The 21170-nt window shown below is 42.3% G+C and overlaps 1 protein-coding gene and 2 non-coding genes across 7 annotated transcripts; 1 reads left to right on the top strand and 2 right to left on the bottom strand.

The window, feature by feature from the left end:
• Nucleotides 1–27: 27 nt before the first annotated feature.
• Nucleotides 28–101, top strand: TRNAT-AGU. The gene has a single exon. It is a non-coding gene; the product is annotated as a tRNA-Thr (tRNA).
• A 4597-nt stretch (nucleotides 102–4698) lies between these two features.
• On the bottom strand, nucleotides 4699–4781 carry TRNAL-CAG. Its single transcript has one exon. It is a non-coding gene; the product is annotated as a tRNA-Leu (tRNA).
• Nucleotides 4782–7197: 2416 nt separating this feature from the next.
• On the bottom strand, nucleotides 7198–14291 carry BTN1A1 (butyrophilin subfamily 1 member A1). Of its 5 annotated transcripts, none has more exons than XM_045162014.1 (8): nucleotides 14148–14291; nucleotides 13415–13551; nucleotides 12688–13166; nucleotides 11037–11318; nucleotides 10048–10197; nucleotides 9506–9526; nucleotides 9373–9399; nucleotides 7198–8968 (listed from the first exon to the last, which is right to left on the bottom strand). In XM_045162014.1, exons 1-8 carry the CDS (start codon nucleotides 14214–14216, stop codon nucleotides 8295–8297), a joined length of 1839 nt encoding a protein of 612 aa, XP_045017949.1. In that variant the 5' UTR covers nucleotides 14217–14291; the 3' UTR covers nucleotides 7198–8294.
• Between the last annotated feature and the right edge of the window lie 6879 nt (nucleotides 14292–21170).

Genomic DNA, 21170 nt, shown 5'->3' with positions numbered 1-21170 from the left:
GTTGATTTGGAAGCTGGCAAGCGTGTTGGCTCCGTGGCTTAGCTGGTTAAAGCGCCTGTCTAGTAAACAGGAGATCCTGGGTTCGAATCCCAGCGGGGCCTTTTGTGGTTTTCTGCCCGCAAAAGATACTGAGAGATGAAAAACTCAATCAACTTAAAGTGTAAATTTTCCCTATGGGGTTTCACGAAAGTGCTTAATGTGTCCCTGAGAGTGGGGACGGTTTTATTGTTTACAAAAAAAGAAAAAGAAGAGACCAAGATAAATTTGTTTTTCTTTCAGAAGAATTTCTACCTTTCTTAAGTTTTCATGTAATATTTTTTTTAGCAAGTACCAAAGGAGACAGGGAAAGCCTAAGGCAAAGGAACCAGATTTAAACTACAAGCGGCATAATAATCTCTAGTCATTCTATTCTTTTCCCTGGTGAAATCTCAAATAATTGGGATTTCATAATCTACTTTCACAACCTACAGGCAATATTTTAATCAAGATCAGCCTCTGGAATGATTGATAAATGTTTAAGAAGGCTTGTTGTTTTTCAGTCGGTAAGTCGTGTCTGACTCGACTCGAGTCCATGGGCTGTCGCCCGCCAGGCTTTTCTGTCTTTCACTATCTCAAATTTGCTCAAATTCATGTCCATTGGGTTAGTGATGCTATGTAACCATCTCATCCTCTGCCGTCCCCTCCTTTTGCCTTCAGTCTTTCCCAGCATCAGGGTCTTTTCCAGTAAGTTGGCTCTTGGCATCAGGTGGCCAAAGTATTGAAGCTTCAGCTTCAGCAGCAGTACTTCCAATGAATATTCATGGTTGATTTCCTTTAGGACTGACTGGTTTGATCTCTGCTGTCCAAGGGACTCTCAAGAGTCTTCTCCAGCACCACCATTTGAAAGAATCAATTCTTTTGCGCTGAGCCTTCTTCATGGTCCAACTATCAAGTCTGTACTTGATTACTGAAAAAATTATAGTTTTGACCTTATGAACCATTGTCAGTGAAGTGATGTCTCTGCTTTTTAATACACTGTCTAGGTTTGTCATAGCCTTCCTTCCAAGGAACAAGTGTCTTTTAATTTCATGACTGTAGTCACCATCTGCAGTGATTTTGGAGGCCAAGAAAATAAAATGTCACTGCTTCCACTTTCCCCCCTTCTATTTGCCAAGAAGTGATGAGACCAGATGCCATGATCTTATTTTTCTTTAACCTTAGAGAATGCTGCAGCATCTCAATTCATACCAACCACTAAAATCCAACCATATAACATGAGTTGTAAATGGCTATTTTAAAAGGTGGACTTGTGCTCAGAGTTTTTTTGGAAAGGAAAATCAAAGAGGAACATACTCCTCACAGTGATTTCAGAAAGAAGTTATCAGGAGAAGCATCCTTTTGATTGTATACCCACAGGGTGGACATCCCACTAGAACAGACTCACCTGAAGCTGTTAGCATCCAGGCTGACTTGAAGAAGCAGTCCAGGAGGGTCTAGGGTGCCTTCTTCCAAACTCTATAAGAGAGAGGAAGGAAATATGAGAAGTGGAAAAGAAGTCTAGTGTTTTGCTCATAATTTGGCCCCTTTATATAGAAACTCAAGGTCAGGGAAACAAAGTTCATTGTAACTGTTACCCACTTGCTCATCTCCCAAGACCAACCCCTCTACCAACTGGCCCAGAAAGTCTTACCAACCTGACTTTTACCTTCAGAGCACATGATTTTGTGTAGATGGTCAACAGTTGAAATATGATCTTCTGTTCTATCTGCAGAAACAAAATGTCCCAACACTTTGAAAAACAGTTCAGAAAACAATTCTACTTCTATGGAGACTTTCTCCACTCACTCTGCAGCTTAATTCCCCACTTTTCCTTATAGACATCGCAGAGCAATGGAAGTGTCAATGAAAATTCAATAAATAATCAACTTAAGAAGAAAAAAAAGGGAATTTTATTTGAGCTAAACTGAGGATTGTAACCAGGAGACAGATCCTCAGAAAACTCTGACAACTGTTCTACTTGTTAGAAGTTGAAGGAACAGTCATTTGCATTTTCGAGACAAAGGATAGTACATCAACAAGATAGTACATTAACATGACATGCTGATATTTTATGTGAAGTTCACCAAGGTTACACCTAGTCCATAGAAGCACATACAAAGCAAGCATACAGTTACCATACTCCCTACAAAATTGGTAAAGAATGCTATTCTTTTAAGAAAAGGAAAGAGGGAAAAAATGATCTTTATGGTGGAGCAGTCACTTCTATCTTTGAGGTGCTCTGGTTAATGTGCACACTGCACATTAAGGAGGGAGGAGGTCCAAACAAACACACAAGAAGAATTTTATGTTTAATTTTTCTGTCCTACTTTAATATACAAATTTTATTTCATCAAGAGACAGACTGTCTTTTTCATATGCTTCTATATTCTGCACAACAAAGCCTTTTTCCCAGGCCCAGATTACAGACCTCAAATGGTAAGGCCAGCTGGGTCACTGTAGAGATGTCAACACTAGATCACTCCTTAATTCTGTTACCAAATCTACCTTAACCTTCACCCTTCTGCTCCATCAGGCTCCAGGAATACCTTTACGAGGATGCTTCCAGCCAAGTGGCCCTCAATAGATTGCCTGATCTGTACCATTGAGATAATGTTACTGGCTATGGAAGCTATGGAATATTCCAGGTGAAGAATTTAGCCATCTCTCCTAAAGTCTAAAAATCTTCCTAACTCTCCATGTATCCATTGTGAAAGTGATTTACATATACAAGTGAAAATGGTTTACAGTTAAATACTTGTTTATCTACCAAGTGCTTATCATGTGGCAGGCACCATGCTAGTCTTACTTCGGTCATGAGTTTTGTCCTAAAGAGGCTGATGGAAGGGTGAATCAAACAGTTCAATGGCAATTACAGCATAGTGAGCTATAACCCCATTGGAGTGGAGGGTACAGTAGACCACACTTTGATACTCAGCTCAGACTGAGTGGAGATAGACGGTGGGGGAAGACTTCCTGGAAGGAGTGATAGCCAGACTGAGCATGGAGGAGATGTAGGCGAGATCCAGACAAGAAAGTGGGCTGGAGATGAAAGGTTGTTGTTGAGCCGTGAAAGACATTGGGATTCTTGGCCTCCAGAGGAGAGGAATTCAATCTGGAGCCAGTGATGAGGCTTAATTGCGCAGAACTTTTGTGTAATAAAGTTTTATTAAAGTATAAAAGAGGTAGAGAAAGCTTCTGACATAGACATCAGAAGGGGGCAGAAAGAGTACCCTGCTAGTCTATAGCGGCATGCTTTAGGTCTGTTAGAAAGCTATTAATCAGATAAGAGAGACACCTCAGGGCTGACCGAGTTTCACCAGGCCCCTCTCCCACAATATGCATTTTTGAGATAGGATGGCACGAGGTGTGTCATCCCGCAGCCATAAAACAATTGATATGAATACTGGTTTGTTGAGCTATTATCAGCCCAAGGTTTGGGAAAAGAAAAAAAAAGTTAGTCTGAGGTGGAACCATTTTAAAGAAAGGTAAATTCCAAAGCAAATACATAGTTTCATTAACATAGCTTAAGAAAACATTTCCATAAGAAAAACACATTGGTTAACTCAAGGTTTGAGAAAAGTTAATTTCAGGTGGAACCAGTGTTGTCAAGGCAGCACAGAATTTTAATAGAAAAAAAAAATTGACACTTGCAGCCTATTTCCTCCTTTTGGAGACCCCTGGCCTTCCTGCCTGTTACCTTCTCAAACAGAGAAGTAGAAGAGGTGCTCCAGGCAAAGGGGACAGGGTGTGGTGAGGACGAGGATGCTCAGTTTGGGTAAGTGGAAGCAGTAAGAGAACAGAGTGTGCAGATCCTGAAATTCTTCTTTGTCTGGAGATGACCGTAGGCAGGTAGGCATGTATTTATGGCATCATGAAAACCACAGGTGGACTTGACTTGACAGCTGATACAGCTCAACTGTTTCATACTTTCTTTTTAGAAGATCATAAGTTACCAAAGCAGTATGGGTAGAACTTGAATTTAAAAGTTATGGATTGAGTAGGGCCTCTAGCTGGGCTGCTGAGGATCTCTATGGGGTCAGATCCTTCCCACTAAAGGATCAAACCCTGGTCTTCCCCGCAGTAATTGAAAGTAATTGTTCTAGATATGGTCTAGGTGTATGCACAACATCTGCTAAAAAAACTGTGGCCAAAAGGGACAAAGTAAAAATAGAATGAGATATATGACACAGCGGCATTTACATAAATTAAAAATGTATATAGAGAAACCAAAAATGTGTTCTACAAAAACACACAGCAAGAAAGAAAAGGATGATCTTTCCGATGATTTCTTAAGGGGGAGTGGGACATGAGAAATAAAATTGAAGAAAGGCAATTAAAAGGGAATCTATAAATAAATAAAACAAAAGAATGGCCCTGTAGACATCAGTGAAAGGAGTAACTTTTATTCAACTCCTTGAATGTAAAGGAGAGAGAGGGACAGACAGCTAGAGACAGGGAAAGAGGATTAAAATGACTAGATCTTAACTTGTGGGTACTCTTCTGGGTACAGAGTGCTTTCATTTTAGAACTTGGCTGATTTCTTTTCTTTAATATTTAAAATTTTTTTTATTTTGAATAATTTATTTAGGAAAAGAGGAAAAACAGATTAAACCACAGGGGAAACGTGGGGGAAAGCTGATGATACACACAACCGTTAGACTGATTCAAAAACGTAGGCAATGTCAGGAGTGGGATTCGAACCCACGCCTCCAGGGGAGACTGCGACCTGAACGCAGCGCCTTAGACCGCTCGGCCATCCTGACCTGCTATGAAACGATTGCCCTCAAATTTTATTTCAGTGTCTACATGAACGATAGTCCCCTTTTTTCCCCTTTTTCTCTTTTTCTGAGAATGCGGAAATTTTTCAATTAAAAAAGGCAACCACCAGTTTACGTACGGCCCTGACACCGACCCCGAGTGGAAACGCGGAGTCAAGTGTCGGGTTGCGGGGGCCGCTAGGCAGTGTCTTCTGAATGAACGCAGATTCGATTCCAGGCTGCAGCCGGCGGGGCGGCGCTCGGCTGGGTAGCCAAGAGTAAGGGAAATTTCTTTCCGCTCTCGACAGAATTCTTGTTTGTATAATGGCACCCATATTGCTGAAATTGCCTTACTTAAACTGACACCTGCTCCTGGGAAGTCTTAACGCTATTCAGTCTGGTGCTTGCTGGGGCCCAGCCCTCGGGTGCTCATTAAGTCCTCCCTCCTTTCCTTTCTGTCCGCTAGACCCTCGAGACCCATGGGAGGGGGTCCCAGTGTCCTGCTTCTTGATCTGAATTTTCTAGCTGTACCCTGAGGATTTGTGGACTTTTCTGAATGGATGTTATGCTGCTCTCAAAAAGGAGCCATCAAACTAAAACCAGTTCTGCCTTTCTCTTTCTACAAGTATGTCACTCTATCGTCCCTTAATTCGTAAGGTTTTCGTACATCTGTGTTTATGCCCAGCAAAGCTGTACCTCAAAGACTTTCCAACTAGTTTGAAACACTCCTCAAAAAGTATTTAGTTTAAGTCCTTTGAACTAAACAATACAGATTCTTTTTATTTTTTAAAGGAGAAGTGAAAGTGAAAGTGAAGTCGCTCAGTCGTGTCCGACTCTTTGCTACCCCGTGGACTGTAGCCCACCAGGCTCCTCTGTCCATGGGATTTTCCAGGCAAGAATACTGGAGTGGGTTGCCATTTCCTTCTCTAGGGGATCTTTCCAACCCAGGGATTGAACCCAGGTCTCCCGCACTGCAGGCAGAGATGCTTTAATCGGTTATATTTGAGTGAGATTTGGGATCATTTTTACTTTTTAAAATTAACTTTCATATGTATTCAAGGAAAAAGACTATTTCTATTTTAAATTTTAAAGTGAGTGGCAAGAGTAAAGGCGCGTATAGTTGAGAGTCGATTCGGAGTTTTCCAGAGGGCGATTTGAGGAGACCTGAGTGTTCTTTGGAGGCAGAAGGAGCAGATGAATAGGGATATGCAGAGAGATGGCACGGAAAAGCTGTTGTTGATTAGTGATGATAGGAGTTGCACAGTTATTTTTCTCTTAATGTGAATGCCTGAGTCTCTTTTAAAGAGAGGCAGACCCTTTCAAACATGTGATGACCAGAGTTAGCTTTTGGTATGTGAAATGAAGTCCTGTTACTATTATTTCAGGAGCATTTGCATTTTTAAGGCTGGTCTTTAGCTGTGGGTGAAAGGTTTTAGTTTCTGGTTTAAAAAGGAAGTCAGGCCTTGGAAATACTGCAGTTAATTATTTGCACTGGTGGGAGAGGCCTTTCTGGACCTTCTGAAACCATAGTATCACTGATTCTGCTTCAGGTCATTAAGACAGGCTTTGACGAAGCATCAGCAAGGCCACCTTTCTTCTCTTTCGGAAGATTTGAAAATAAAGCCAGAGATACCAAGACTGTTAATTTCCTCCTTCAGGCACTGGTATCTGGTGCCAGATGGAAAGGGAGCTGCGGTGGAAAGGGAGCTGCAAGGCTTATCACATAAGTTCAGAATCTACTGCCAGCTCAATACTGTGTTTGGTAACCATTTTCCTTGAAGATCATGAGGAAATAGGAAGGTGAGGGCAGTCGCAGAGCTAATTGAAACCTCTGACTAATTCTCTTTCTACTCTCAGAGAGGGGTTCTGGTGGCAGCCCCATTTATTTAGGGTAAGATTTTATATATACATTTCAGGATACGCATAGTACATTAAACTGGCAAAACAACTACTTAAGATTCTCAAGTATTTTTTAAAGAAGCTTGGACTTTAAAAAAAATCTTTTACTTTCTAAAAGTACAATTTGAACATAAATGAATACTTTGAAAGCAGAGGTAAATGGTGGTCTTCTCTCAGGAGCCCAATGTAGGGTAGGCTGAATACAGCTTGAGGAAGGGGCAAGGAAAGGAGGATCACCCAAGTTTGTTTGTTTATCCAATTATGAGGCATCACCAAATATTTCCTCCAGAGGCTACGGGTGGGTAGCCACTGGCACTGTGGCCTTTTTGTAAGTAGCTGGCCCTTCTTGGGACAGGAGGCCCTGTGCTGCCTGCCCTGGTGAGCCTACTGCCATCAGGTCTGGGGATGGGTCTTGGATAAACAGAACCACAGTGCTTTGACCCACTGAGTTCCCATGCAGGTTTCTTGTCTCTGTTTTTGTGTCAGTTCCATTTGTTGGATAAAGAAAGGGAGGTGCAGAAGCTGTTTTCAACAATCAGACAGACTTATTTATTAGGTTAAGACCATGGGCAACATTGACCCTGGAAAACCCAATGGAAATGGAAGGTGGGAGCCTGGACAAGACAAACACATACAGGAAAATGCAAATACAAACAAGTGCAATCAATCTAGCTGTGCTGAGCACAATGATGCAGCTTTCATGGGACCCTGAGGAGAAGTAGCACGTAGGGAAACTGGGTGGAGAGAGAGTGATTCGTGGCTCAGTATGGAAGTGGATGGTGGTTAAAGCTAATTATAGGTGTGGTTGAGCAGTTTTAAACCATATGTTGGTGAGACGTGGCCATTGGCCATGAGACAATGGCCAATGAAGTGGTGATATCACTGAAAGATGATGCCTGAAAATGCCTCTAAAGTGAAGAGATTCTAGATAAAAGAAAGAAGAGAACCAGCAACTTATGGGATCAACAAAGTGAGGTTGGAAAGAGCCCTTTGCATTTTGTTTAACATTCTCTCCTCTTTCATTCTATCTGACCTCCTCACCTTCTTTACTCCCCTTACCAACTGCTCAGATCCACCCTGTAGGAATGACTTAGAAAATCTGAGATACGGGCCCTAAAACTCTAGGGACAAGTCAGATGTTTATCACTGCCTGAGTTCACCTCATTTTCCTCTATCCTGATGTGCCCTCCAAGTTCCTTTATGGGATTTCAGCCACCGGTTTTCCCTTCCCAGAACCCTTTGGGTTTTCTGCTTACTTAAAACCTGTTCCTCTATATACCCCTATCCTGGACACCAAGATGTTTCTGTCATAACTCCATGCCGACCTAACTCCATCTTGATCCCCAAACTGCAATTCCCTCCCTAGAGGATTTGGCCTCTGGGATGGGAGACCACAAGAAGCAGTCTGAGTCACCTCCCTGCCCCTTGACTATTGTTACGGAAACAGATTAGGAAGGGCCTATTCCTCACACTCTATCAGCAGCAACACAACCTTCTCAAGATTAATTAATCCCTACCCAACAGGAAGAAACAGGGGCTGAGTAAAGCTGGCAGATGAAGCCCTGGGAGTGGTGGAAGAGGGGGTTAGAGTAGAGGGAAAGAGCTGAGCTGGAGTATTTCTTAAGGCACCCCTTGGCTGGGCTGGAGAGGGATTAGTTTAGAATGGAGGGTTTCTATATCCCCGGAGGCAGAGTCCTCCCCCATGGGGGACAGTGGGATCTCCTTTGAAATGTTCTTGGCATCAGCAACTACCATGACTCCCTCAAGCCCATCAGCGATTGGGCAGATAGTCAGGGGCTTTTTACCACAGGACCACAAGCAGAAGAAGGGCCGGAGGGGGCCAGAGAAAGAGGCCTTGGAGAAAGTATAGATATGGGATCCATCAGTCATGTTGTAGAAGAAGATGTCTCCTGATTCATAGTCAAGGAAGACCCCAACCCGGCGGGGGGGTCCAGCCAGTGGGAGAGGGGTCCGCAGTGGTGTGAGAGCCCAGTACCCATTTCCATAGAGCTCCACAGCCCAGAACCCATTCTCGGGTGTCATGGGGTCAAATCCTTTCTTCATCACATTCTCCCTACACACCCCAATTGCCCAGTCTGTCCTGTCTCCCACCTCCACCTCCCAGTAATGTCTCCCCGAGGTGAAGGCCTCACGACCCATCACACAGGGCCAGGAGTCAAATCTCTCTGGTTTCTCAGGAAGTTTCTGACGTGAATCTTCCAGTCGGACAGATTTTGAATCTTCATACAGAAAGAGGTGGGGGTGGGCAGTATCTGGATCCAGAGTCACATCCACTAGAGACAGAGAGAAAGTGAGTCTGATTATCAGTGAATGTCACAGGTTGAAAGAACCATCCTTTCTTCTCTGAAGAAGTGGAGACCTGCTCTAGCAGTTGACAGATCTCCTCAGGAAAGGAACTGCTTGGCCTGCTCAGCTGTCTCTTTTCCCCTCTTCCATCCACAGCCATAGGGTGATGTATCAACTGACTGTCCCCAGTACCCCATGGGACCCTGTCAGAGGGGGCTTGCCTTCTAGCCATCTTCCAAGGGCCCTTTATGTGCCTCAAGGATAATGTTGAGGCCATTTGCCATCATCTTTCCCCTCTATATATTAGTGGTTTTTATTTCCAAGTATTGGAGGACTTTCAATACCTGCAGGGTAGCACCTCAAAGCCCTTAAGATATTCAAAGTCACTGACCTGCATGCAATGTAGCCTTTTTCCATTCTGTAGTGAGAGAGGGTGAGGAGAGGGAAAGAGTGTTATTGACATGTTTTATAGTAAGAGAGAGACAACTCGGTGGATGAAAAAAGACAAAGGACATAGAACTTACTGAGCTCTTCCAGGAGTTTCTCTGGAAAACAAACAGAAATACCTTAATGACCATCTAGCCTGGGTGTGAGGGAGGGAACAAAACAGTGTGAGAAACATATAAAGGAGAAACTATTTAATTCACGACTACCTGATTATTGAGGCATTATCAACAAATGAAGAACAAGGATTTTGTTTTGTTTTCTAAGAAATATGCAGGAAGTTCCTACTCACTTGGTATCAGAAATTTAATCATTACTGAGAAACCAAGTTAAAAGTAAGGATAGAGTCTGAAGGTTAACAATGAATAAACATCAGGTCTATTATCTCAATTAGAATTGCTTTTGACTCATCTTATACCCAAACTCTGTTATTCTTCATATTGGGTGCCACTGAATTCAGGAGCTTTATAATCCCTTCTGATTTTTAGAATTCTAGAATCAAGTAGATAATTGATTGGCAGTTTGACTCCCATTGGCAGTCATCCAATGGGAGTCTAAAGGACTTGGGTTCAAACTCATGTGGAAGCACTCCTGACAGGTAGACTGGGATTCTATGACTTACCTTTAGAGCTGAATTCATTCCTCCTCTGTCTGGATCTTTCCTTGTATAGTCTCCAAGTAAAAAATATGGACCCAATTGTGAGAAGTCCTAGGACCGCCAAGATGACAGCCACAGCCACCATCCAGGGAGTCAGCCTTGGGAATAAGGAGGCTAGAACAAAATCCCCAAGAAGGACATTTGTTGAGAAACTCAGAGCAAATCTAGCTCCTCTCTTGATTCCAAAGGGGGCTAGAGAGAGGATGACCTGGACCTCTCACATTCCTCCCATGGCAAAAGAGTCCCTCCAATACCACTCTGAGGTTTTCAGATAAATTTTGGTCTTAGGTAAGAGAGAGCAGAGAAAGAGAGGAATGAAGATGAAGAAGAGTCATTTGGGGACAGGACCTGTGGAATAAAGAATATAATGGACCGATTCATGTTATCATGGAAATTTCTCCTTAGCCATCAATGCAGGATGGGAGCCAAGGGGATGAGGGAAGTAAATAAGGAAGGGGAAATATCACTTCTATGTGCAACAGAAGGGTATTCAATGACCCAAGAATAAGGAAAAGTTCCTTGCTGAACCAGAGGTAGAGTGTGAAGACTCTGGAAACTTGGAGCTCTAGCATGGGATAGGGAGGAGGGGGAGGTAAGGGTGGAAAGAGAACTGATTTAGCTAGATCCAGAAGGCTCTGAATCAGGAAGACCACACCCTTCAGAGACAAAGCTTTTCCAAGATATATCTCCTAAGAAAATCTGGAAGACTTCCCTATCTAAGATATATCTTCTAAGATGGAAAATCTGGAATGTCTGTGAGATCTAGGTATAAAACTTATGCCTTCAGAATCTCTAGTGAAGTTGGTGGGGCTCAGCGGGCAGGAGTTTAGGTGGGGAAAGTTTAAGATGAGAAAAATAGACAAGTCTGCCAGGAGGTTGTAGCTGGGCAGATGTCCCATGTGATGTTGCCTTGAAACTGTGTCAAAAAGGAACCCAGCACCTGTTTTACTGACCTGGTATGGAAACCTCTACTTCTTTCTCCTGGTCAAGAAGGAGGTTCCGGATGCAGCAGGACACATTCTTCATAGAAGTGTCCCTGATGATCACTGAAGCTCTCACAGTAAACAAACCTTCTTCATCAGGATTCCTGGACTCTGACATGGATGGAAACTCTTCTCCCCTGTGAGTTCGCCACTGTACTTGGGGCTCTGGGTACCATCCCACTGAGGTACACTCCAGCTGGATCTCTCCACTCTCTTGAACTTTCATACTGATGTGAGGATCAGAGCCCAGAGCTATGGAGAAAGAAGGTGCCTTACTCCTTTAGTGGACACTCTTCTGGGAGCCTTATAACCATAGGGCTATATAGTTTGAGAAAGAGAAGCCCAGAGGAATTGGGAATGAGAGGGACCCATCTCCATGTTTTACTACACAAAGGAACTGAGGTATCCATAAAAGAAGACATCTTATCAGAGATGAAACAACTATTGGCTTAAAGTCATATTCCAAGTTGTGTATATATGTGAGAATGTGTATTCTTTTCACGAAAAGGGCCATCATTTTCAGCAGATTCTCAAAGGTGTCTATCATTCATAAAAGGTAACATTGACAGCTTTATGCTCTCAAATCTCTAGGGCTTTAAGACAGTCTTTAAGACACTTTAACCAGTCTTTAAGACACTTCCTTAAAAAGGAAAGATGAGTTATATATGATACTACCATGTGGGACATCCTGTTATGAAACAGGGACCCACATTTCAGCCATGTATTTTTCAAACTTCATCTTTATTTGAATATATGCATAAAAAGAAATATATATTGCACAGCAATATTCTACAAGTATATAATGCTTTTAGAATTGACACAGCAGTTTCTCAGATTCCAAGCATGAGGGGGATCATAGTTCCCTGATCAATGCCCCTGCATTGGAAGCGCTGAACCACCAGGGAATTCCTATATTGATTTTTTTTTTTTTTTAAATCTCATTCTTGCAAAATCTTGCTCGGCAGGTGCTCCCCCAGTTTTACAGTAGGAAATGTAGCTCAGAAAGAAATTTGCTTGGTGCCAGGTGGGAAAGGCAGACCTCAAAATATACTTTGTTCCTCAGTGTGTACCATTTCCTTATAGTTTCACTCTGAATTCTGGCTTGAAGCAAAAACAGAAACAAAACCAAAACTTTTCTAGGTAGGTCAAGACCCTTAACAAGCCACCATGCTCTACAATCTCACAAAATCAGTCTTTGGGTACTAATCCACAAAGTAAGCACTGGGATTGCTCACTATAGCCTTACTATAAATGGTGACAACTTAAATGCTCAATTCTGGGCTTTGACCAAGCAAATTATGATGCACTAATAGAAGAGAATGTTATACAGTCATTACATCTTACACTTATTTAATTATTAACATGGGTAAATGATTATCCTATAATTGAGAGAAAAAAGCAGGACATCATGGAAACAAAGTTCCAAGGAGAAAGATCATTCGCTGCTCCCTGTCTACTCAGCTCAAACCCTCTTCCTACTTATCTCCTACTCTAGTCCTGCCAATCCCTTCCAGCCTGAAAGGGATTTGGGGAACAGGTTTGATGGTTTCCAAAGTAACAGCCACAGGAAAATATTATCTCGCATGGAGTCACCGGAGAAAGTCAAAACCCGTCCACTCACCAGCCACCTTCAGATGCACGATGGCCTCTTCGTAGTTTTCGTCCTGCCTGAAAAAGCATCGGTACTCCCCATCATCAGAGGCTTTGACCTCCTGTATCCTCACAGCGACCCTGCCCTCGGCGATGTGGTCCTCCACCAGCGACACTCTTCCCCGGTATTCAGCCATCTCCTCGCCCTCCTGCTCTCGCCCTTCGCGGCTCACGAACACCGCAGGCGAGACCTTCTCCCGGAACCAGCGCAGCTCCATGCCCTCGGCGCTCACGTTGGGGGAGAGACGACAGGGCAGCTCTGCATCTTCACCCACCACCGCCAGGATGGGCTCCGGGGGTCCGATCACGTCAAAGGGAGCTGTCAAAACACCAAGAGGGTCAGACGGAATGTGGAGGTGGGAGTTGAGGACTGATACAGATGAGGATCCCACTGAAGGGCACTTTCCCACTACAGCTCCGGGGAATCCATCTGGGCCCTTGGGGAAGTCGCTAAGGACAACCAAATGGGATTGCTTACAATTACTGAGAAATTTCAAGCTTGTAGGCTAGAAATTATCCTATAATTGAGAGAAAACGGCAGGACATCATTAAAACAAAGTTCCACCCAGAAAGATAATTCTCAGCTCCTTCTCTACTCAGCTCAAACCCTCTTCCTACTTATTTCCTAGTGTAGGCCTGCCAACCCCTTCCAGCCTAAAAGGGTTTTGGGGAACAAGTCTGATGGTTTCCGGACCTACCAGAATCCAGCTTGGGTAGCTGGAGGAGAATGAAAATGAGCAGACACCCCAGGAGGCAGGAGTTTGGAAAGACTGTCATCTCCAACCTTTCTGGGCAGCAAGATGCTGGTGGGCTCGAGTTTGTCGGGAACTTCAGCCTAGGAGAGATGAAAGAATAGGCAATAACTAGGAGTTGTTGAGACACCGTGCTCCTGTGCCCTCCCAGCAATTCTTTTCAGCTTGGAAAGCATCATTTGCACCTTAAGCTTCCTCCTTGCCTTCTGCCAAGTGTAGATTTTCAGTCCCGGCCGTCAGCACACATCCACCTACCACCCTAAGGTTAGTCAATCTTGTCTGTACAAAACAGAAAATGGGCCCTAAACCCCCAAGGGAGTCTTAGGAGAAGGCAATTGTGATGCATAGTACCCATTAACGGGTTTCATGTATTATAAATAGACAAGTCTTGGAACTACTGTGTCAAAAAAAATCTCTTCTTTCAAATACAATAATTTGACATCTGCTTTTAGCAATGATAATAAAGATACAGTGATGGAGGCAGAGATGGAGACCAGGGAAATAAGCAGGAGCAGGAAAGAAGAAAAGCTGGAGGAGACAGAACAGGAAAGGGGAGCTGAAGAGAGCTAAAGGGCTTGAAGAGTAGAGGGCCTGGGACTAGGGAGGAAGGAGCCCGGGAAAGAGAAAATGACTCTGGCTGCTGGCTCTCTCAGGGGTGAGAACAGTCCCAGATACTGACCTCTGATGTTGGAGGAAAAGGCACCAACAAGCTTCTGCTACCAAATGAGAAAGCTGGTTGTGGCCCCATTGGCAAAAGTTAAAGGAGAAGGAAGGGGGAAGTACTCTCAGGAAAGCCTGCCTCCCCCCACCCTTCCACCCCAACACATTCCCTCCTCATCCCTGATGTATTTACTTTGGGGGAAAAAAAAGTTCCAGAGAGGAGAAGGGTCTGTGGATTTGTGGTCTTCAACTTAGAAATTATGCTATGCATTGATGACCTGTTTACAGAAGGGGACAGAGCAAAAAAGAAAGAGGATTTAAGAAAACACTAAAATAAGAGGCAAAGCCTTGGGCCATCTCCAAGCCTCACTTGTTAAATCTCTAAAATTGAAATATTGTTAATAATACCTTCTTTGGAGTAGTGGTGCAAGGGTTAAATGAGATTAAGCATGTTATGTGCTTAGCATATAATAGGGATTTAGAAGAGGGGAAGTTGTTATTCTATTATTATTTATATGAGCAGAACACTAAAGATAGGCTGAGAATGCATGGGTATGATTCAGTTTTCAGGGCCCAGAGTTGCCTCTCTGCAAAGCTACCTCCCAAAAGCAATTTATGAGGCCTACAACTCTCTGTTTTGGGTTAAACCCCTTACTGTTATAGAAAACATTTTAAAGATATGTATTTTTTAAGGTAGAAATCACTCATAATGTCAGCAAGTAATGATAGCCTCCAGTAATAGAACTGATGATTTATATAATTTGATATACTTTTATATAATTTGGGCTTCCCTGGTGGCTCAGACCATAAAGAATTTGCTTGCAATGCAAGAGATCAGGGTTCATTCCCTGGGTTGGGAAGATCCCTTGGAAAAGGGAATGGCTACCCACTCTAGTATTCTTGCCTGGAGAATCACATGGACAGAGGAGCCTGGCAGGCTACAGTCCATTGGGTCACAAAGAGTCAGACATGACTGAGCGACTAATGCTTTTATGTAATTTGAAGCATTGTTAATAGCTATATTATACCATATTGAAGGTTCCTATAATTCCTGAGATCATGGCACATCTTGGGGTTTTTGCCTATTATAAATAGTGCAGTTTATACACAAGTCTTTGTCCACATTTTTGTTAACTTACTGATACACTTTCTGCTGAATTCCCAGAAATACCATCATTAGGCCAAAGGGTATGAACATATTGTCAAAGCTTCTTCCTGAAATGTCAATCCAATCACACCATTAGTGGAAATGTCCTTTTCACCAGCACTGAGATCTATTCTTCCTTATCATCACTAATGGGCTGGATGAAACTGACCAAATTATTACTTTATTATGCATTTATATGATAGTTAGGTTGGTCATTTTTCATATTTATATATTTTAATATATTCTGGAAGTAAACTTTTCAAGTAAGTGCCTTTTTTGACAGAGTCTGGTGCTTTTTTAAAAAAATCAGTATGTGTGAATTTTTTAAAAATTGAAAACATCAGCTCTGTATTATATTTGTGGCAAAAACCCTTCACCACTCCTTTGTTCTTTGCCTTTTAATTGAGACTGTGATCAAGACCAACAAAAGAGAAGTGCTTAAAAAAGATAAAAGAAAAAGATATTTGCTTCAGTGGATATGCCCAACTGCCAGGAGAATGAATTTTCTTAAATACAAATCTGATCTTGTCACTTTTTGCTTAAAAATGTCTACATGACAGCTTAATGACCCCAGCATCCAGTTCAAGCACCTTAATCTGGTCAAGAAAATGCTGTAAGATCTAGTGGCCTTCCTGCTTCCTTTCTCTTTGCCTTTTCTCCCTAGTCTCCCAGCACTGGCTAACTCACGTGAGAAACACTTCTAAAGTCTTCAGTCTTATCTATAACATTTAAGGTAAATTAAAACATTTTACTGCATTAAATGTGAAATTTCAAAAGAAATGTGACCCTGACTAGACTTTACCCCCTCCAACTGAAATCGACTCTCCAGGAAGATGCGCCAGATTTATCCTGTGACATGGACAACTTCCTGGTCCCTCTTTGCTGTCAGGAACGGGACCTGAAGCCTACTCTGAGACACACATGCATTTATTTTTGTCTTTTGTTTTCAAGTCTCTCTTCCCCTCCTAAACTGAGCTCTTTGAGTTCATACTCTCTGACCTCTTATCAGCACATAGACGGAAGTAGAATTTGCAGCTTAAATCACACCAACCAGTCCTTGGCTTTCCTAGTTTGAGATGTATCTGCCTCATTTTCAGCTTTCGTTTGTGCTTAACTTTCACAAATATCACTGATAATGAGTTTCTTCTCCTTAATTCATTCTGATTAGACTTCTCTCCCTTGCTCTGCATTGTCAAAATATCTAATGATAATTTGGGAAGAGGGGAGGGGGAAGAACTTTTATTTTCACCTAAGAGAGCTAGACTGAAGGAAAGGAGCCAGGAAATAGACAGCAAATGGTACATAGAACTCAAACTATTATGTGGCAGCCAAGGTTCTGGTTGGATAATATCTGAGTCATTTCGACAGAAACCAACAGCACTGGACAGGATCTCTGAATTTTCCAGGCTCCATCAGTGAACAGAGATTCTAGATGCCCCCACCTGTCATGACTCCCATTGTTTGTGGGGTACCTTTGTGATGTGGGGCTGCTATGAGCAATTTCCTGCTGTTCTGGAGACTAGACGCATAAACTTTTTCTTTTAGACATGAAATCATTTGGGCTGAAGAATGTGATGTGCTCTGTATAAGACCAAATTGAATGCAAAAATATAAGGGCTTCTCCCCACCCCACTCCACTTTTCATCACATGCCATTCAAATTTCCCGGTATTATAAACTAGTCAGAGCCAATGATTACTCTCACCCTTGTCTTACTTGACCTCCAACTGCATTTTACTGAGGTAACCACTAGCATTAAAAAAACAAACAAACAAACAAAAAAACAGTCAGTTTCTATTCTGTCAAGGTCATCCATATAAAGCTTTAAAAAAAAAAAAAATAGTATAAAGAGCTTATAAGAATAGCACCAGTCTCACCCTATGTGTTCTCATTCCCTAGAAATAGCCTCTTCAAATGCTTTGTTGCTTTATCTGGTATTTATCTAAGTATTCTCAAGAGGAACAATTTATGTTGCTATTTCTTGATGAATTAATTTTTAGATATTACTTTTTGATGCTCTAGTATGGTCAGGGATGATTTAGTTCTTGTGATGGTTGATTTCATGTGTCAGCTTGATTGGGCTAAGGACTACCAGGTAACTGGTAAAATGTTATTTTTGGCTGTGTTTGTGAGGATGTTGCCAGAAGAGATAAGTATTTGCATTAGTAAGTGAGGAAATTGCCCTCACTAATGCAGGTGGGTATCATCCAGTCCTTTGAGGGCCTGAATAGAACAAAAAGATGCAGAAAGGGCGAATTTGTTCTTTGTCTGGTCTGAAACTTCCAGGTCCTGCCCTCAGATGTTGGCACTTCTGGTTCTCTGGCATTTGGACTCTGCCTGGACTTACATCACTGTCTCCCCTGCTTCTCAGGTCTGCATGTTTGGACCAGAACTACACCACCAGCTTTTCTGGATCTCCAGGTTACAAAGGGAAGATTGTGGGACTTCTTTGCTTTTATAATTACATGAGCCTATCCTTCTTAATAAACCTTCTTAAATATATATCCTATTGGTCCTGTTTCTCTGGAGAACCCTGACTAACACCATTCTTTTATATCACCAATAGAAGTATGCCATTTTTGTTCAATGTTTCCTATACCATGGTTATGTGACTATATTTTTATGAAACCAAGTTTTGTATGTAATTACTTTTATTTTCCTGTACAACTTCTTTTGTGTGTGTTTGAGGGAGATGGGGAAGGGAGGGAGTTAAATGATTGATCTTATTTCCTTTGTTTGGTTTTCTGTGTTCCCATCACAGATTCTCCCCACCCCTTTAACAGCCTCTAAGTACAGTTTGCATAGTCAAACATCTCACATGATTTATTAATGCTATTACAACCCCTCCCCATTCCCATCCCTCCCAAAGCAGTGCTTCTCTAACTTAAGTGAGCATATGCTTCACTGGAGGGTGTTATTAAAAACAGATTCTGATTTAGATCTGGACTGGGACCAGATTTCTCCATACTGGCTGCTGCTGGTCCACAGGCGCTGTATCCTGTTCTTTACATGGATGCTACAGGTGGAGAGGCAGCTGCTGGCTCTGCGCGAATTGTGGAGATGCCCTGCGTGATGGTTCTGGCTCAGGGTCTTGGGCTTATGTCTTTTGCATGTGGCTAAACTGAGCTAAGACAGAGGGCTGGGGGAACACAGGCACATGATGCATAGCACCATATCCTGTGGCTTGTCATGAACTTTGTGGCCAGCCGCTTTTTCTCAGGGCACACACTATTGGCATGCTGGTAATAATTAGATGTGATCTAGTGATATGTTGACATTATAATGCTGACACAATTCCCCCATTTATTAAGCCTGTATTAAGTTCATGTGCATTGTGCAGTGATCACTTTGTAATGTACAGAAATATTGAATCACTATGCTATGCAGCATGGACTAACATGCTTGTTAGGTTGTAGGTCAGTTATGCTTCAAAACAAACAAATGAACCAACTCATAGAAAAAGAGATAGATTTGTGGTTACCGGAAGTGGAGGGGTAGGGCGAAGGGGGAATTGAATGAAGGTGATCAAAAGGTACAAACTTCCAGTTTTAAGATAAATAAGCACTAGGGATACAATGTACAACATGATAAATATAATTAATACTGCTGTATGTTGCATATGAAAGTTGTAAATAAAGTCAGTCTTAACAGTTTTCACCACAAGGAAAGAAACCTTTTTCCCTTTTTCTTTTATTTTGTATTTGTATGAGATGATGGATGTTCACTAAATTTATCTTGGTGATCATTTCCTGATGTATTTAAGTCAAATCATTATGCTGTACACCTAAAACATATACAGTGCTCTATGTGAATTAGATCTCAATAAAACTAGAAGAAAAAAATTATGTGCATTATAGTACAACCGATTTGTGTATGTAAAGGGTGAGTAGAAAGGAACTGAAGAAGCCCGAGGAAGATGTGATGGATTTTTGTGTAGAAGGGCAGCATTCCTGGGGGTGGAGTAAGGTTAAATGTGTCCCCCTGCAGCAAGAGTCTGAGGACTGGTTGAGGGGTGACATCTCTGAGTCATATTCCTGGAAATACTTTTGAAACAGAGAGTTCCTAGAACAAAGAGACTCAGGAAGGGAATATATGGGAGCCAATAAAGTGAGGTTGGATTGTGCAAGGGATAAATAAAAGGATAAAAGGAAGGAGTTGGAGTTACATGAGCCACTCTGAGTAGTTCCCAGAATCCCCCCCACTGACCCTCTCTTTCTGTTACTTGGTGGGATGAGGTCCTCCAAAAAAGGGCTCCATTCACCCTCTGGAGGACAGGCTATAGAAAACATGAAAGAATGTTAGAAGCAGGCTATGAATTCATCAAGGCTTTCCTTGTGGCTCAGCAGCAAAGGATCCACATCCAACTGCCGATACAGGAGGCATGGGTTCAATTGCTGGTTCGGGAAGATCCCCTGGAGAAGGAAATGGCAACTCACTCCAGTATTCTTGCCTGGGAAATCCCATGGACAGAGAAGCCTGGTGGGCTACAGTCCATAGAGTTGTAGAGAGTTGGACACGACTTAGCGACTAAGCAACCAACCAACAATCATGAGTTCATTATTGGTCTGATTTTTCTTTGAGGTTTTCACAGAGAGGTTTTATAAGAAATACAAGGCCTTCCATGCTACTCTCGTATGAAAAGAGAGCTGGTAGGGGGAGGGGGAGAAATACAAAGCCTTGTTTATAGAACAATGGAGGAAACACCAAAATTCTCCAAGTTCTTGTATGAGTTTCTTTGGAAAATTACCCATTAAGATTTGAGTTAAAGATGTAGGAAGGAGGATGGAATGTGAGCATGAAATGCACAATGGAGTGACTGTTCCCTTCTGTGAATACTTGATTACTGAAAAATTATAGATACATCATGAACAAAGAATACTTTTTGTTTCAATTTTTGTTCTGAGAAATCTGTGGGAAGTTCCTCTTGGCTTTAGATACTGAGAGATTTTGCTGTATCTGAGGAACTGAAAGTCTGGGGCCAAATTTCATGTGGATGGGAGTGAGCGCTGGAGACTGATAGTGGGGTCTGGCTTGCCTGTGACCATGTTGAAGGCCAGCAGCCAAAGCCCACCTGTAGTTGAATGAAATTGGATTTGTTGGTACTTGTTACAGTAGTGTGGATTCCACACACCATGTGGGGCTGGGAGGGGAGGAGTGCATCAGTGAGAGCAGGCGCACTGAATATTACAGGATTTAGGACTGTGTTGGGTGATTTGGGCGAGGTTCAAAGAAAGAAGGGTTTGTTCTGGATGAATGCTGTCAGAAAGCAGTGGGCTGTTGTAGGAGTGAATATTCCAATAATTTTTATTAGAAAGTAAAGAACAGAGTGGGCTAGAATTGCAGTTGGTGGGAATTTCCTGGTGGTCTAGTGATTAGGACTCTGAGCTTCCATTGCAGGCGCCCAGGTTTCATCCCTGGTTGGCAAACCAGGGTCCCACAAGCCTGGCAGTGGGGCCAAAATTAAATAAATTGCAATTGGTAAAGATGTAGTAATTACTGCAGTTAGCCAAGAGAGGGAGGTGTATGGTCAATTTTGTGGCTTGCTTTGTGTTCTTGTTTTGTTTTTCCCTGTGCTGATAAGATCGTAGAGTGGATTTGTTTTTGTCTCTCTCCATCACAAGCACAGAATAGTCTTGTCTGATGTTGGTGTCTGTGAGATGTTTAAGTGAAGAACACTATAGCCGCTGCTAGGCTTGTTTCTTTCTTTCTCCCTCAATTGGAGTCTGCATTTTCCTTCAGATCTAAACATATTGGGGGCATTATAACCTTTAGAGTCCCTTTCAACTTTGAAAAATCTAGAATCATATTCCTAAATTTCTAGACTAGGATGACCTTTGAGTGGAAGTTATCTAAAAGGGTATGAAATCCCAGCACATGTCTAGAGATAGGAGGAGTG

This window comes from Bubalus bubalis, chromosome 2 (genome assembly GCF_019923935.1).
Source record: "Bubalus bubalis isolate 160015118507 breed Murrah chromosome 2, NDDB_SH_1, whole genome shotgun sequence".
NCBI lineage: Eukaryota > Metazoa > Chordata > Mammalia > Artiodactyla > Bovidae > Bubalus > Bubalus bubalis.
Note: the sequence above shows the minus strand (reverse complement) of the source record. Positions and strands in the feature narration are given on the sequence as shown.